General features: G+C 55.7%; 7 protein-coding genes across 7 annotated transcripts; 2 read left to right on the forward strand and 5 right to left on the reverse strand.

Annotated features, from left to right (window-relative positions):
- Positions 1-270: 270 nt before the first annotated feature.
- CCM_00121 (Protein kinase-like domain) lies at positions 271-2916 on the forward strand (the record flags this gene model as incomplete). Its single annotated transcript, XM_006665281.1, has 5 exons — positions 271-357; positions 417-1352; positions 1814-1898; positions 1939-2051; positions 2119-2916. The coding sequence occupies 5 exons, from the start codon at positions 271-273 to the stop codon at positions 2914-2916; spliced, it is 2019 nt and encodes a 672-aa protein (XP_006665344.1).
- Positions 2917-3159: 243 nt separating this feature from the next.
- CCM_00122 (Ctr copper transporter family protein) lies at positions 3160-3913 on the reverse strand (the record flags this gene model as incomplete). Its single annotated transcript, XM_006665282.1, has 3 exons — positions 3160-3301; positions 3405-3748; positions 3839-3913. 3 exons carry the CDS (start codon positions 3911-3913, stop codon positions 3160-3162), a joined length of 561 nt encoding a protein of 186 aa, XP_006665345.1.
- Positions 3914-5209: 1296 nt separating this feature from the next.
- Positions 5210-7126, reverse strand: CCM_00123 (C6 transcription factor, putative; the record flags this gene model as incomplete). The annotated part of the gene is made up of 1 exon (XM_006665283.1): positions 5210-7126. The coding sequence occupies one exon, from the start codon at positions 7124-7126 to the stop codon at positions 5210-5212; it is 1917 nt and encodes a 638-aa protein (XP_006665346.1).
- Positions 7127-8462: 1336 nt separating this feature from the next.
- On the reverse strand, positions 8463-9101 carry CCM_00124 (uncharacterized protein; the record flags this gene model as incomplete). The annotated part of the gene is made up of 2 exons (XM_006665284.1): positions 8463-8867; positions 8934-9101. The coding sequence occupies 2 exons, from the start codon at positions 9099-9101 to the stop codon at positions 8463-8465; spliced, it is 573 nt and encodes a 190-aa protein (XP_006665347.1).
- Positions 9102-10390: 1289 nt separating this feature from the next.
- Positions 10391-12075, reverse strand: CCM_00125 (epsin-3; the record flags this gene model as incomplete). The annotated part of the gene is made up of 4 exons (XM_006665285.1): positions 10391-11729; positions 11780-11859; positions 11910-11941; positions 11994-12075. 4 exons carry the CDS (start codon positions 12073-12075, stop codon positions 10391-10393), a joined length of 1533 nt encoding a protein of 510 aa, XP_006665348.1.
- Positions 12076-13503: 1428 nt separating this feature from the next.
- Positions 13504-14405, forward strand: CCM_00126 (peptidyl-prolyl cis-trans isomerase; the record flags this gene model as incomplete). The annotated part of the gene is made up of 5 exons (XM_006665286.1): positions 13504-13520; positions 13592-13656; positions 13820-13989; positions 14053-14159; positions 14219-14405. The coding sequence occupies 5 exons, from the start codon at positions 13504-13506 to the stop codon at positions 14403-14405; spliced, it is 546 nt and encodes a 181-aa protein (XP_006665349.1).
- Positions 14406-15421: 1016 nt separating this feature from the next.
- Positions 15422-16647, reverse strand: CCM_00127 (DNA-directed RNA polymerase III subunit Rpc34; the record flags this gene model as incomplete). The annotated part of the gene is made up of 2 exons (XM_006665287.1): positions 15422-16307; positions 16382-16647. The coding sequence occupies 2 exons, from the start codon at positions 16645-16647 to the stop codon at positions 15422-15424; spliced, it is 1152 nt and encodes a 383-aa protein (XP_006665350.1).
- Between the last annotated feature and the right edge of the window lie 209 nt (positions 16648-16856).

Consider the following 16856-nt stretch of genomic DNA (forward strand, 5'->3'; position numbering starts at 1 on the left):
CCTAGTATACAGGCGCCGAAGCTACTGACTTAGCATGCCTCCCAGCGCTCCTGGTACAGAGACTGTTGGGCAGTCTGTTCTGGAGCTGGCTCTTGGGTCGGTTGACTCTAGCGAATGCGACAGCTCGTACGCAAACATACCCGGGAACTTCAAAGTTCACAAGGCAATCTTTTCAGGCAAGTACATGCATGTGTTGGTTAGCCGTGCAGAAACTAGTTAACAGAAATACCGCCGTCAGTGCTCCCGGCTGGTATCCAAGTACACCAGGCAATGAAGAGTGGAGTGTCTACCTGGGCGAGGACCGCTAGACTTTCCGCCATCTTGGAGGATGGTACCAGGAAGGATTACTTTTTGAAGGTGTGTTTGCTGGAGCTGAGAGCAACTGCTCACATCTATGATGTCCTCATTTTGAACAGCTAGCTTACGAACGAACCGCACAACAGTGCATCACTGGACAAGGAGCTCGCGCCCTCGTCCAGGGTGAATACCACTCGGCTGTCACCATCAACCAAGCCTCTCCAGGTTTGGTGCCGGCGCCCTGTGGGTGGGGGCAATATGATGTTGGTACAGACGAGACCTGCTTCTTCTACATCTGTGATTTTCACCAGATGCGTTTCGACAAGGTACCGGATCGAAAAGTCTTTGCTGAGAAAATTGCCGAGATGCACAAGAACGGAAAGTCTCCGACCGGCATGTTTGGCTACCCTGTCAAGACTGTAATTGGGAAGCTGGAACGTACCGTGACCTGGGAGGAAAGCTGGGCTGCCTGCTTTACCAATCTGCTCGGGGATGCTATAAAGTACGACAATGATACCAATGGCGTCTGGCCGGCATTAGACGCTGCCTGCAATCAGCTGATTGGGGTTGTTATCCCGCGTCTGCTCGGCGCCCTGCAGTCTGACGGGAGAAGCATCGCTCCAGCGCTCGTTCACGGCGATCTTTGGGAAAACAACGTTGGCCACGATGAAAGCACAGGAAAGATTGTCGTCTTTGATCCCGGATGCACCTATGCTCACAACGAGATGGAATTTGGCACGTGGCGATGCCGATGGACGACGTACTTTCGAGATGCCGAGTTCTTGCACTATTATAAGCGAGCGTATACCGTCTCTGATCCCAAGGAGGAGTGGGATGATCGCAATCGTCTGTATAGCATCCACCCTTACTTGATAGATTCCGCGGGGCATCGTGGAAGCATCTCGAGAGAAACGTGGGTTGAGCGTATGGTGCCAGCAGCCGACTATGACTCTAACATGGTATTTAATAGTGCATACAATGATGTACTTTTTCTGTGCGAAAAGTACGGCCCGCTCGAAAGTCTGGAAAAGTATGACCCAAGGAAGGATGTGGCTGTAAATTAACTATTCGCCATTTGAGATTAAGCAGTTGGAATGATGGAGATTGATTGTGTAGGTGGTACAAAATTGCCACAAAATTTAAATTGATTTCTTTCTACAGCGCATACAGGGTGTGGCACGTGTGGCACTTGGGAGACTAAATAAACCATTGTTTAAATGGCAAGTGCCAAGCTATTATCTGCCTTGGTCTTATAATTTTCTTCTTCTTCTTTAATAACTTTGTTAATTCTTCTTATCCTTGTCATCTATTCTATTTTTTTCTCCTCATTCCTTCTATTTAACCCCTTCCCTATCTACTGGCCAGTCTTTCTTACCACCCGCAATTCGCTTCCCCTTTCTTCTACTAGCTCCAGCCAATCGGAGTCACTGTAATCTCAGCATCCCGCCCCGGCTCATGGGGGACTTGACTGGTGTGATTTGATTCCCGAGAATGGGGTGATGGACTTCGCATACAGACCATTGTCATCATCTGTGGCTTGCAACAGTTGGACCCCCAGCCGCCCTCTTTGGCCTTGTATTTAAAGCCGACCCATCATGTCAGTGATTGGCACTCTTGTGTTTGGGACAGCATGTTTCGCAGCGACGAGCTTCTTCAATTACTCGCCCTACATGAGCACAACCTCAGCACCAGCGTCGCAATGGGCAGACGCGCCCATTGCGCTCGTGGCCACGCCGCAGCGCCTCACGGGCAAGGTATGCGCAGACCTCATCCCCCCCGCGCGACCATCCGCCCGTCCACGCATTGACAGGCCGCTTCTAGACTGATCTCTTCACCGCGGGCGCCACGCACATGGCCCTCGTCCACAATGCCCTGATCCGCGGCTTCAACTCCATCTACCAGCAGGCCCCCTACATCGACGAGCAGCTCTCCCACGACTTTGTGCGGTACTCGCTGACCTGGGCCTCGTTTGTCACCTCGCACCACCACGACGAGGAGGACAATCTCTTTGGGAAAGTGTCGGACCTGCTCGACGACGCGACCATCTGGACCGCGACGCACAAGGAGCACGAATCCTTCATCGACGGCGTCGTGCAGTTCCAGACCTACCTCACGAGCCTCTCCACGGCCACCGAGCTCTCGGCCGACGAGCTGCTCCGCATCATGGACTCGTTCCGCGCGCCGCTCGACAACCACCTGCACAGCGAGGTCCGCACCATTGCCGCCCTCGCCGCGCACCCCAACACCCCGGCCGAGGGCAGCGAGGAGGCCGCCGCCGCCGCCCTCGTCTTCAAGACGTGGGGCAAGAACACCGTCACAAAGGCCGGCATGCTGGATGTCGTCCCCTTCTTCTTCCTCAACCTCGACCGCACCTTTGAGAATGGCCTGTGGGCGCAGTGGCCGCCCATGCCCGGCCCCATCCGCTGGATCTTGACCAACGTCGTTGGCACGTACCATGGCAGCTGGTGGCGCTTTGCCAGCTGCGGCTCGGATGGTCGGCCAAGAGAGTTACTCGCGCTCGAGTTGCACGCTAAAAAGAGGAAACCGACGCAAAGACACACCGCGAGTCTGGCGACTTCGGCTGGCGAGAACCCTACTGCTCATGCTGATGAGCTGTAACGGGGGACACGCGTTCTCTAGTATGAAATGGATCTTGTGAAAATGATAAATTGTGATGAATGTATAATACCTAAACTGTAATGCTAAACAAGAGTCGCTAAATGAGTATTGATCCATTAAGCCATTAAAACAATACACCGGATCCAAGGTCTTCCCCCGTCGGCTTCTGCTTCTTCGTTTTGGCTAACCGCAGCAAACAGTGGCTTCCTTGGTGCCGTTGGGCTCATCCCTATGATCACAAGGTTAACACACGCGCGTCGTACACGTCCTGGTGGAAAGAGGTACATACGAGACAGCAATAGGCTCCCAGTTGAAGGCCATGAAGCCAATGAAGGCGCCGACCACAATGCTCAGCAGAATATAGCCATTGTAGTACATGGCGAACCTGCCCGTGCGCGCCTTTGGTTAGCAAATCCGATATTGCACTCCCGCATTTCGCACCTGAGCCAGTGGCCAAGGCGGCGAGGGTTGTTCCTCTTTCGACTTACAGCATGACAATGTAGGCGGTTCCGAACTGGAGCATATGCAGCGAGGCGCGGATGGCCTGCTGGACGAGGGTCGGGCGCAGGGGAGGGATCGGGGCACACGCGGCGGCGACGATGCCCTCGGAGCTGTCCTTGCGCGGGCCGGCGGCGGCGCTCTCAGGGCGGTGGCGCGCGACGTGCTGGCGGGCGATGAAGCGGTCAAACTCGCGGGTGGCGCGGCGGAGGCCCTCGAGGGCGACGACGAGGAGGAGCGCGAGGATGCAGGCACCGGCGAACTGGCCGCTGGTCTCAATGTAGAACTTGCTGGTGAAGAAGCAGCTGCCAATGGTGTTGATGTTGAAGAGCATCTAGAGGGGGGAAGGGACAGTGATTAGTCGCTGGCTGTAGACGTGTGGCTGGTAGACTTTGTGTGTCCGGCACGCAATCAACGGGCTTACGTCAATTTTGCACTGTCGCCCGCCGGCGCCGCCACCCATATCCATGCCTCCGTGGTCCATGTCGCCGTGGTCCATCTTGACGTAGGTGAGGTAGAGGAAAGCGGAATATCGGTAGTTGTGTTGGTAGCTTGGTGATGGCTTCACTCAGAAAGAGCGAGTCAGTGAGAGAAGGATGGGCGCAACAAGAGCAACAAACAGTAAGAAGAGCGAAGAAAAAATGAAGCTCGGGCTACGAATTTTTCAATTCGTACAAAGGATAACCCAACTGGAAAAAAAAAAGGTGTGTGGAAGCAGCCAAGGTGGGAAGGAGACAAGCTTTATGTATGACCTTGTAGCATCTCGGAAGCTGGCAACCGGTCCGGACAATAGCACAGATATCTTAGCCTTGCCTCAGAAACCTGCTCACAACCCCTCAATTCCAGCGCAAGTTGCTCGCGTGTTGTGTGATTTTTTCTTTTTTCGTTATTTATTATTATCTTAATTAAATCGTGGCCACCCCTCAACGGCGAGTGGTCCAGCCGTTGGCGTGTGCGCCCTGCATCATACAGCATGGCCCTGGGCAATATGGCATATGGAGACCCGTCCATACCTTCTGACGAGCCTGGGCAAAGAAGGTATGGACGGGGTCTGACACGCATCATGAGCGCAGGATTGAGCAGGTTTTTTCCCTTCCCTTTTTGCGCTAAATTGGGGACCAAGGTCTGGCGGTCGGGTGCGGATGGTGGCTGGCGAACTAGCAGCCGGGCAGATGCGCTTGCAGCCTCATGCACAGACACGAGCAGATAATCTGCCTCTGATAATCAATAATTAACTAATAAGGGACGAAACAGCCCACGCCTCAGACCAGCTAAACATTTACTCGACAAACTCTGTTCACCGTCTGTAACACGGATCGTCGCATGAACCAAGCAGGGAACAAGACATCAGCGATCTGATGAGTCTCATATTGCCGCGCCAGTAAAACCTTAAAAAAAGAAACTAGCTCACCTCGTGAGGCCACGATGCAGCATCCATAGCGCCCGCCGTCAAAACTGCAGCGGATCTCGGAACCCCGATTAACTTTGGGGCTTTCACCTCTACGGGCGTCGCGTTCATGTCATGAGATAACGCCCTTTTATCGCGTGTCTCTCGCCATAATGCTGATGGTAATTTGTAGAAGAAAATTGGACAGAAACTTGACAGAATTTACACGTGTAATAGCAGAGCTTGGCTATCCACCCCTGACGATGTGCTACCCACAAGGGTTCTCGGCTGCTTTCAGCCTCCAAGAAAACACAAACAATACTCACGCCTCAACTCCACTCTTGAACAAAGGACCGTTGCTCGTGAATAACCTAGTCAACTTCTCACTGCACAACTCCCCTCCGTTTCTCAAATCAACAGCGCACCGTGGCCAAGACTGTTCAAGCACTTGGCAACATCCCAGCTCTCGTCCGCCGCGGCGCCGTTGGCCCACGCAAACTCCATGATGTTCTTGGCCTCCTGCATCGTGCCAAAGACCTGCAGAGGCCCCAGCCGGCTGACGAGGCCCCTGTACCTGTCCCGGTACGCGGGCGGCGCCAGGCAGCCGGCCACGCAAAACGGAAACGCCATGGACTGCATCGTCTTGCCGTCGGGCATGTCCGCCAGCAGCTCCGTCACCTTGTCGACCGACCGCCGCACCTCGGCGTCGTCCGGCCGCCATCCCGACACGACCGTGCTCAGGTACAGGAAGGCGGCGTGCAGCCAGAGGAGGTTCTGGATGATGTGGTTGAGCCGCGCCGCCGCCGACCCGGGGTTCAGGCTCGCCAGCGGGTCGCGGATCACCGACACGGCCCGCTCCACCGGCGTCTGCGAGTAGTCCGCCGACCCGGGGTTCAGGCTCGCCAGCGGGTCGCGGATCACCGACACGGCCCGCTCCACCGGCGTCTGCGAGTAGTCCTGGTTGTCCAGGTGCCGGATGCCGGCCTTGACCGCCTGAAACAGCGCCTCGCCGCGCTCCGCGAGATCCGCCGCGCACAGCGTGCCCGCCCGCTGCTGCTCCTTCTTGTGCGCGTCCAGCGCCGCAATGTCGCCCAGCGTCTGCACCACCCAGTTCTGCAGCCCGAAGAACTCCTCCATCCGCAGCGGACCCGCCGACTGCGGCTCCGTCGAGAGCGCGTTCGCGGGGCAGCGCGGGATGACGGGCTCGTGGTAGGCTGCCAGCCGCGGCCGCCGCGCCAGTGTGATGCTCGACATGATGTCAATGTAGAGCAGGTTTGCGCCGAAGAAGCGCAGCGCCGCCTGGTCGGTGCTCCACGGCCGCCGGATCCCCATCTCGGGCGGCGGCCACTTGGGCGTCCATAGCTCGTGCACCCGTTCCGTCCACTGCGCCGGCTCCGGCAGGATCTTGACGAAGAGCGCAATGGCGGCGTCGAGGTGCAGCTTCCAGTTGTCCTTGTTGGCCGCCGTCACCTCAAAGATGAGCATCTGGATCACGCTCTGCATCACGCCGAGGCCCTCGCGAATGTCAAACTTGTCCTTTTTCGCGCTAATGGCATAAATGTTCTTTTGCAGCTCCTTGAGGCTGATGCCCATCTGGTGGTGCAGCTGCCGCGCCATCCTGTCGGTGCAGGCCGCGTGCTGCTCCAGGCCGCCGGCGAGGAGCACGCCAAAGAACCACGATGATAGCGCAATGGCCGTGTAGTAGATACTACGGTTGCCGTGCAGGAAAGCATCGAGCACCCAGCCGCGGCCGCCGACGAGGATGGGCGGCTGGTAGTAGGGGAACAAGTAGGGGAACACAAAGTCGACGTAGTTCATAATCAGATGCGTGTCCTGGGCCGAGTCGTAGTCACTCTTTTGCGCGCCGCCGCCGCCGGGGCCCACGAGCTGGTGCTGGTGCCAGGGCATGTCGGGTGACGGGCCGGTCGTGCCGCTGAGGGTGCTCGGCGACGTGTCAAAGGCGCGGTCGCTCTCGGACGAGAAGACGGCCGTGTTGTCGCTCGCGTGGCCATTGGCGGCCGCCGGCCTGTCGTTGAGGCTGACCAAGCGGGTGCCGTCCTCGAGCATCTCGAGGTATTTGCGGTCACGCCGCTGGCTGGCCTGTTTCTTGACCTGCAACTTGATCATCTCGGCCATGGCGCGCTGCTTGGGCCCGCCGTCCATCCAGTCGGGCTTGTGCTCGCCGTAGACACAGTCGATTTCGAGCGCCGTGCACCCGTCACACACGGGGCGTTTCTCGTCGCACTTCTTGCGGCGCAGCCGGCAGGTGTAGCAGCCCGACTGCGAGCGCACCTTGCCCGAGAGCAGGCTGCGGAGGGCGGACATGGCTGGCGATGACTGCCTAGGGAGCAGGATGGATGGAGATGAGCTGCTGGGGCAAACGGAGGCGGCAGGTTGCTTGGGATTGAGCGAGTCCCGGACTGTGGGCGACAGATGCAGTGGACGGTAAGTGGGCAATGGCCAGGGAATAGCTCGACTCTGACAGCAAAGGGCAGGCTGATGGCGAGATTGCTTCGTTGAGAAGAACGCTGGGGGCAGCGCAACAAGTTGTAGTGTACTATTATTAGGTAGGTAGTGCAGCGCCAGGCTGACGCCTCAGTGGAGTTGGTGCACACTGGTGAGATGCAATCTCGACTCCAGTGGTAGGTTATAAATACCTTGGTAGTTTAGTAATAAGTTCGGACTTGCAAATGAGTTTCACTACATCATTATTGAGTAACACGGTAAGCCCTGAAATGTACCATAATTTCCTCACCTTGCGCCCAAAAGTATCGCCGCCAGTGCTGACGGGCTACAACTACCTACTAAGGTACTAACCTGTTAGGTAGGAGTCAGTTATAGGGGCGACGCAGCGAGGTTACATTGAGGTCAACATTCTCTTTATATTCGGCTGGGCTGTCGATCATTGAGACTACCTAGCTAATAAAACACCAGGCAAACTTTGATTAGGATCCAGCCCCTTGGATAGCAAAGTACATAAAATTCCAACAGTTCAAACATTAACAACCAATCCATAACCCACGTCGCAAGTAACCATGTCTTCCCTCCAACGCTGCCAACCCCGTCAAGGATTCGTCGACCCCCTTTGCGCTGCTGGCCCGGGTTGTTTCATTTCTTACAATTTTTGCTCCGTCACCCCTTTGCTCTGGCTTCTAGACAGCGTCTGTCTCTTGTCCAGAAGCCCCAAATCCCACCATCCGTCGATACGTTCCAGCAGCGTCTTGCGCCGCGACCTCGAGCGCGCAGGTGTATCAGGCATCTTTGGCGTCCCGGGAATAGAACCGGTCGTCGTCGCTAGCACAGGTACGGGAGGTACCGGTGGAAGCGAGGCGAGAGGCTCGGGCCTTGGCCGAAAGCCCCGGCTCGCCGTCGACGACTTCATTCTCTTGACCCCCACTGCAGCCGTGGGAGGCGGCGGGACGAGAGGGCGGTGGTGATCAGAGGGGAGGCACGGCTCGCGATGCGCGCGCGGCCTGGGCACATTTATGATGCCCAGGTCGTCCGCCGAGTCGCTGTCGTCAAACTTGTACGCTTGTGCCATGACCGTCGTCCCCAGGCTCCTGGCCCGCGGTCGCGCCGCGGTCGCACCTCGCGGTGCTGCCCGTGCTCCGTCCGCCTCCCTGATCACCCCCCTCGCCGCCGGCCTCCCGCGGCCGCACCTTCACTCGAGATCCTTGGGCGGGGGGCGGGCGCCGCCTTTGAGACGGCGCCACAAGCACGCCGTCGTCGCCGTCGACAGCGTGAAGAGCGCGCACAGCGCGATGCTGATGCCCCAGATGGACTTGAGCTGCAGGCACGACGGCTTGCTGGGGCCAACCCACTCAAACGTGTTGCTCTCCAGCCGCTTGACGTTGGCGAACAGGGAGTTGAGAAAGACGGCAGTGTTGCCTCCCTTGGCAGGGAACGCGTTGCAGTTGAGGTAGCTGACGGGCTTGCCCACGACGCACGCGACGACAATGCCGGCGATGAGGCAGAGAAAATCGGCGGCCGTCGCGATGAGCAGCGGGAGTAGCGAGTCCCAGTAGAGAATGTAGCTGATGATGACGTAGACTTCAGCGAGACAAGCCTGTTTTTTTTTTCATTAGTCTGCACACTTGTATTGATGTACTGATAGCTGCGTTCGTCCACTTACAATGACGAGGGTGCCGATGAGGGCCGGAGGCGCCGTGTAAGACGACGCCACGATGTCAGCCACGAAGCTCGAACTGAGACCGATGATGACAACAAGGCCGATGAACTGCATGGCGCGCATCACGGTAAAGGTAAGGCCCAAGGCTCCGAGAGCTGGAGGCGCCGCCATTCTGGCAACGGAGGTTGGCGTGCGGAGCGAGAGCCGGGGGCGGGAGGTGCAATTGACGGTGCGAAGCGGGAAGTGCTTGGCGTAGAATGGGATCTGAGCAGGCGGGTTGATCGGGCAAAGAATGATGGCTGAAACTGGAGGCTTTCTCGGCCCAACGATTTAAAAAAAACGTAGAAAAGAACAGATCGAATAATTGGCAACTGAATAAGAGAGAAGCCAGTCTCTGGGTAAGCGTTTGCAGTGTCCGGAAGGGATCGAGTTGGTGTAAGTGTAAGTGTGGTGAATGGCGATGATGCAGACAAGACAGCAACAAAGGAAAAAAAAAGGAAATGACACAAGGAAAGGAAGTAAAAGGGAAAGAAAGAAACTGTTTGATGTTTGGATTGAAGATTGTCTACCAAAGCCAGCACCAGAGAAGGGAGGGTTGCCATCTTTATACATCATTGACACTCTTGGCCACTCCTACAAACCCAAGCCAGCATAGCCCACCAGGTACCCAGTCACGTCGTGTCACCAGCATGCAATGCTCGAGACATTCCACCAAAAAAAACCTCGAATCATGAATATGCCACGCCAAAAAAACACGGCAGATTGTTTTATGTCCGTGCTTTGATGCACCGTGGCAATCGCGCCGAGTGGTCGGCGTCGCTCGCAACGTGAGACAACCCACCAGTATCGCCAGGCGCCGACGCCAGCCAATGACGGCCCACCACCGCTTAAGCGCCCGCCGGCGAACCGGGATGCCGCCACAACGGGGTGGCAAGCTTGTTGATACACCGTGGAACTGGTTCTATTTTCAACGTGTGCAAGGATGGGGAAATAGGGCCATAGCTATTGCATGTACGACTGCACGTCACCTTTGTTAGCGGTTGGACGGGGCGGTGGCGGCATATAGTGGGCGAGATGACAGGGAGGACCACCGCGCCTGCGTGCACCCGGATCTAGATTCCCTCGCGTACGGATCGGCAGGTCTAGACTCTGCTTGGCTTAACAGCCTACGGGGCATCTTCTTTAGATGCCGGATGGGTAGGATGCATCGGCAGGTAGAGAGAGATTGTCCATCGGATGACGGGTTAATTATAGTAGCACCAGGTACGCCAATCTAAAACAACCTATTTTGGAAGATGAAAAAGGATAATGCTTGCCTAAACTCTCGACGATCGAAATCCTTAACCGAATATGTGTTACCCTACTTCGGTCCCAATGAAACGACATCCCCACTCCTTCCATTGGTTCAAATCGTCTCGTTCTGCTTGTGTATTATAGGAACGGCTTATAGAGTTCTTTTCCTAGCCGAGCAGATCGCCGGAAGCTGAGCCACCGCCAGCTCCAGCTCCGGAGCCACCCAGCGTCTGAGAGTTGGACGCCGAGGAGCCCCAAATGTTGGCATTACTCTTCTCCTTGGCCAATTGGCCCAGAGCAGGGCCAGACGTCGACGTGCTCGTTTTCTTGATGCCGGCGCTAGCTTTGCCCCACAGAGCGCCAAAGGCATCGCCACCGCCCGCAGGGGTCGCCGGCTTGCTGTTTCCCTGGACCGGTCGCGTGTTGGCCATGGTCGAAGGCCCAGAGTTCGTTGTGGTGTTAGGCGTGCTGACTTGGGTACTGCCGAGGGACTGGACGCCGCCAAAGTAGTTCGGTCCTGAGGCGGCGGGCTTAGCGGCCTGTGCAGGTGCAGCGAAGGCATTGTAGTTGATGCTAGGGGTGGCTGATGTGCTCGCCAGCGGTGTAAGAGCGGCGAATGCTTGGGAGGAGGCAGTCTGTGTGGGTGCCGCTGCGGCGGAAGCGGCCAGTGGCTTGCCAAAAGCAGATGGTACGGTGGCCGATTGTGCCGAAGGCGTAGCCGATTGAAAGTCGTCAAACTCATCGTCGTCGTCGTTCGCGGCAGCTGCGGTGCTGCTGGGGCCAGCCAGATCAGCAAGTCCCGAGCGAGCGGCGGGGGCGGATACGCTTGAGGTTGTGACCGGCTCGTCGAAAGAAAACAGATCGACCTCGGGCTCCTTGGGCTTGGCGGGCTCGGGGGTGGTCTTCTTCGTTCCCGCGCGTTCGGTTCTGGCTCTTCGGGTCGAGCTGGCCGCTGTCTTGTCGCCCTCATCAAATTCGTCGTATTCTTCGAATCGGTCTGATCGGCCGGCACCGCCACCTTCTTGGTAATCACTGGATTGACCACCAAATCCACCACCGTCGCCATAAACACCGCCAGAGTATCCACCATAGGAAGCAGGGCCGCCTCCCGAGGACTCGGGCCCGAAACCGCCGTAGCGGCTGCCACCAGAGAAGCCCCCCCCAAACGATGTACCGCCTTCGACACCGGTATATTTGCTCTTGGTCGCACGAGCCTTCTTACGTTCAGTTCTGATACGTTCGACATCGCCTAGGAGTTCGGCCAGTTCCTTGGCTCGGTTTCGCACATTGAGACCCTGATCTTTGCCGTTTTGGTCGATGAAGTGAAACTGGCGCAGCATCTTGAGCAGTGTAATGTGTCCTCGGGCGTCATCTATTACTCGTTCAGAACCATGCTTGATCAGGAATTCCAGCAGCTGCAACGCCTTGTAAATCTGGCGCCACTCCTCGGCGGACTTTTCGGTGAAACGGCGGTATATCATGGGCATAATCTCGTTGAGCGTTTGGCTGTTCACAGTCAGATAAATGTCATCGCGAGTCACATCTGCGCCACTTACTAGCTGAATGTAGCCTGGGCGATTTCTTGCATCGTTGTCGACGATGCACCCCACGGCTCGTTATTAGTTGCCTCGCGGACCTTTGGGGGGTATCAGTGATGGCCTGTTAATTGGTTGTCGAATTGCAAACCTTTGACTCCATTTCCGTATAGTTCATGACAGCTAATATATCGTTAGTAGCGGCACTTCGTATGTGTCTCGCTCTACCACATACCGTTCTGCGCCTTACGGAACCCGGCCTTGAGATCATACAAGGTCAGGTTCGACACAGTGGACTTCAGGTCGTTGAAATCCATCTTGAAGCTCTTGTAACTGCGGCCGTTCGATCGAGATGGTCGGTTGGGTTGGCGGGAGCTTCAGGTCTCCCCAATGGCCAGCGATTTCAGCCTAGGTATGTTCCTTGTCTTTGGCTCCAGGAGGCCGTAGTCTCCATGATCTGGACACGGTGACGTGCCTCAACTACGACGGTAAGTCACGTGATGTACAAGCTTTCACGGCCGTCTGTAAAGTGATTGCAAGAGAATTGGAGCATCAGAAGCAATGTAAGTCGTCGAGAATCAAGATATAAATTATTCTCCCTCTATATTTACACAATTGTCCCTACTATTTTGCGCGGACGTAGGTACTGTTGGATCGTGTTGCTTTTGGCAGTCCAAGTTTGGGTGGCAGAAGGTACCTGAAACTTTAGGCCGGAATCGCTCTGGTGCTGAGCCGTCCTCACCAAAACTTTTTCTCCGGTGAGCAAAGCTTCCCCTGACCTCTGCCTTCTGTTATCACCATCACACCTTGTACATTAATCTTCGACCCAGCTTCACCGGTACGTGGCATTTCATTTCGGTTGATCAAGCATTTTCGAATTTTGGCAGCAGAAGGACAGATGTGAGGATGATGGCCGAACGACTACGCCTGGCACTCTCCTTCTGTTGCGATCCGGAGCCGTCCTCTCATCCGAGCCTGGCAGTGAGCTGCGTCGCATCGGAATCAATCGGCATGCGCTGCACTTGGACTGCGCCGCTGGCGCAGCGAACAGCACCAGGCTGCTCCAAGCAAAGCTGGCTGTGATGCCATGCAAGACAGCAGTCCTGGTTGATAGGTCGGCACGCCATGGCAACCACCAGTTAGTTTGCCAGGCGGCTCTGGAGCCCTCCAATGAGCGCCTGTCGCCGCCTCCGCCTCCTGCACGACAGTGGGCTCTGGACCAATGCGCAAAATCTGGCACGCTGAGCAAGGAACGAGCTGCTGCAGACGTGACGAAGATGGCGGCGGTCTCGGGGCTTTGAGAGTGTATGGCGACACAATGGCTTGTTTGGCATCCAGGAGCATTGTCTCAATAATCCGACCAAGACGACTAAGGCGAAGCGCAAGCCAGCCTGTCGAGGTTGGTGAGAGCGTTGACACCAGGCACGGGAGACTAGCGCTGCTCTTGCTGGAGCTGGCGCGCCCGTCTCAAGCTCTCCGTGGGCTCCATGACGGGAGTGCACGTGACTGGCCTCCTCCGAATGGTCCCACCCCTCTTCACCTACCCGTTGCGCTAATTGGCCGGAATATCCCGCTAACTAGTTGACCCCTCCAGGACAGCCAAAATGAGATCAGCTCTTTTCCAACCCCTCCTACTACCCCGCCGGACGTTTTGCTCTGCTGCTTCCAGACCTTTCCCTCTTCCACAGCTTGTCTCTTGCTCCAAAACTTTCCACAAAGCTCGTTTCTTTTCAGCAACCACAGCAATGGGTAACTCCAAGGTGTAAGTCATGCCCCGCTCCTTCCCCTTCCTGCTTGCTTGATGGACTTCTCCAACTGACAAGGCTCTTGCAGTTTCTTCGACGTTGAGTGGGAGGGCCCCGTCTTCGAGAACGGCAAGCCTACCTCGAACGTTCAGCGTTAGTATATTCCCAGTTTTCAGGTCAATTCGCATACATTGTTGTCCACTCGGCAACCTTGAAAGCTCAGCACGGCATCGGATCGCTGAGCCCTACCCGATGCGACTTGCTTCCTGCCGCGCGGTCGAATGCACAGCCCCCGCTGATCAAATTTTTATAACAGTCCAGAAGGGCCGCATCAACTTCAATCTCTTTGACGATGTTGTCCCCAAGACCGCCGCGAACTTCCGTGCTCTCTGCACTGGCGAGAAGGGCTTCGGCTACAAGGGCTCTGCCTTCCACCGCATCATCCCTGAGTTCATGCTCCAGGGCGGTGACTTCACCCGTGGCAACGTACGACCCCATCTACCCGAGCTACAAACACATACTTCGTCATACTCATACTATATCTTATAGGGCACTGGTGGCAAGTCCATCTACGGCGAGAAGTTCGCTGATGAGAACTTTCAGCTGAAGCACGACAAGCCCGGTCTGTTGTCCATGGCCAACTCTGGTCCCAACACGTAAGCATTCCTGTTGCTGCCGTTTAAACCCTCAGTACGTAACTAACCCTGTGGCGCAGCAACGGCTCTCAGTTCTTCGTCACCACCGTCGTCACCTCTTGGCTCAACGGCCGCCACGTCGTCTTCGGCGAGGTTGCTGACAAGCAGTCCCTGGACGTCGTCAAGGCCCTCGAGGCCACCGGCTCCGGCTCCGGTACTGTCAAGTACAGCAAGCGCCCTAGCATCGTCGACTCTGGTACTCTGTAAATGACGGTTTTGAAGCCTGTGTATCTCTAAACATCTCTAAAGTAATGGATCTGGACGAACAAAAAATCGCGAGACTGCAACTGAAACGGGAGATGTCTGGAGCTTGAAAATTATGTCATGGATTGCGCAACGAATTTAGCTATCCATAATATATGCCAACCTTCTGAGATGTCAACATGATCAGTATCCTGCCATCTATATACAACTTGAACTTTTTCTTTCTAGTCAGGATTTCGCCTTGCGTTCTGATCCACGCCTAAGCTTTTTGCCCGCAAAAGCCGTCCCATCCCCGCCACTACTAGGCACCAATGCAAGCCCCGTTTGCACTGCCAGACATGCATTGCATTCAAGACTGTGTGGTTGACATGCGCCTCGAATATGCACAACAGAGCAGCCCTGTTAGGACTCAAACCGGTTCTTGGGTTTGGACTTTCACGGTGGTCTTATTAATAATTGATCTTAGGTAGTGAAGCATACCTGCATAAATGTCACATAGCTACATAAAGTATAGTCTCAACCATGTATTGAAGGGTTTGGCATAGACAAAAAAGTGAAACGCAGGAAAAAAAGAACAAATTAAGATACAAGAGCTACGAGGAAAATGAACAAAAGAAGTACAAGTTATATTGAAAGCTTAATATATCTAGAGATATTCTAATGTAAGCCTTTCTCGTAGCTACCTATTCCTGGTGAGTACTAACCTACATACATGTAGTACTTTGATAGGTAGGTAGGTGATGGCTACTGAGACAAGCAAGTACCTGGACACCTAGGTATAAAGCTAAACCCGAGAAGGTGATGGGCAGAGATGGGCTGATGTGTACCTATGTTGTATCGCGGGTTGTTAGAGGACGCCGTAACAACTTGTCGCCGACATGCGGCTCTCTGGAGTTTGGCGCATTTGTTGTCTGCGTCGAATCGACCCGCTTCCACGCCTTGCTTGGGAGAACACAGAATGAGTCGTATAGTTTGGTTCGGGGTATTATAGTTTGAGAACTGGCACGGCTCGACTCTTCTCAGGGGTCATTTCTACTAAGCCAGGTCTTGAAGTACTCGCAGTTGCTCGGCCCGACAGGGCCACCATCCTCACATAGGTCAAAAACGGGACACCGACCACACGGCGCTTCTGTGTAGGGACTTGTGTATGGCTCCGGCCCTCCGGGCTCCTCACGGCCTGCCCAGGGTTCGGTCGATTGCTTAACGACTCTAGCCACTCGATAGCCGATTTTTCCTGCGACGCGTACCGGCTCGATGAGGTTATCCCAGACCAGGACGTCAATCAGTTTTCGGACATCGTCCTCCGACAGGATAGTATTATTGGTGATTCCGCTGCTCGAAAGCAACCGCGCAATGTCTCGCACGGAGGGGTAGCCGGTGTAGCCCGCGGGCAGCGGTAGCAGCGCCGCCTCCTTCCTGGGCGTGGTGCCAGGGGTCGTCTTGGACACCTTGGATGGCGGCTTGCTCATCTCACTGGCATCGCGCTTCTTGCCCCTTTCTGTACCACCCTGAATCACGCCTTTCTTCGGTGCCTGCGACCTGGCCGCGCCGGAGCCGGCGTGTGTGCTATGGTAGCTGCTCTGGCGCTTGATAAAGTCGAAGACGACACGCTGAAGCTCCTCGATGAAGGCATCGTCAAAGTTCTGATCAGTGTACCATGGCCCACCTGTCGCCCGGTCACTGGGCCGGATCGAGGCTTTGATGTACATCTTCTTATTGGGGTGCTCGACGTTCTTGAAAGGCGCAATCAGCCCCTTCGTCTGTAATTGCTTCAGCGCATTCTTGAGGACCGAGTCGTGCATGTTGAGGCGCTTTTGCAGCGTTTGCGACCATATCCCATCGCCGCCCGCATCGTCGACAAGGGAATAAACCAAGACTTGTTCGTCGGTCGTACACTGCTTGTACCTATGTAGATTTCGTCAGTTTCAGGCGCGAACAACGCCGCTCCTGCGACCAGAAGACTATATGCCTCGACATACTTGTGTGCTTCCTGGGCGTCTCGCCACTTCCAGAGCACTTGGCCCGAGGCCTCGCGCATGGTGATGAACAGCTTATCATCGCTGAGAGACTGGACAACACGCGCCAGCAGCATCAGATCTTTGTTTGGGATGACATCGAGCCGCAAAAGGTCATCTTGCGAGAACATGTCATTCTCGGGCGCGGCCTCTTTGCATCTCTCGTAGAGCGCCTCCTTCCAAACAGCCAGCTTTGCCGTATCGGCGTCGCCTCCCGCCGTCCGCGACATGACGGAAGGTTGGTGGGATGGTGGGGGGCGTCCGCCGTTGTGGATGACTCAAGGTCGGATGTTGCTGAGAAGCGGAAAGTCCGCACAGTGGGTGCAAGAGACTCAATATATTCCAGGTGCTACCTCGACATTGCCGTGGAATTTGAAGGAGCAGAAACAATTGCCCGTTGATTGAAAGGCGCAAGAGCACAGTAGTCGTGGCAAAGAAA

This window comes from Cordyceps militaris (genome assembly GCF_000225605.1).
Source record: "Cordyceps militaris CM01 unplaced genomic scaffold CCM_S00001, whole genome shotgun sequence".
In the NCBI taxonomy this organism is placed as follows: Eukaryota; Fungi; Ascomycota; class Sordariomycetes; order Hypocreales; family Cordycipitaceae; genus Cordyceps; species Cordyceps militaris.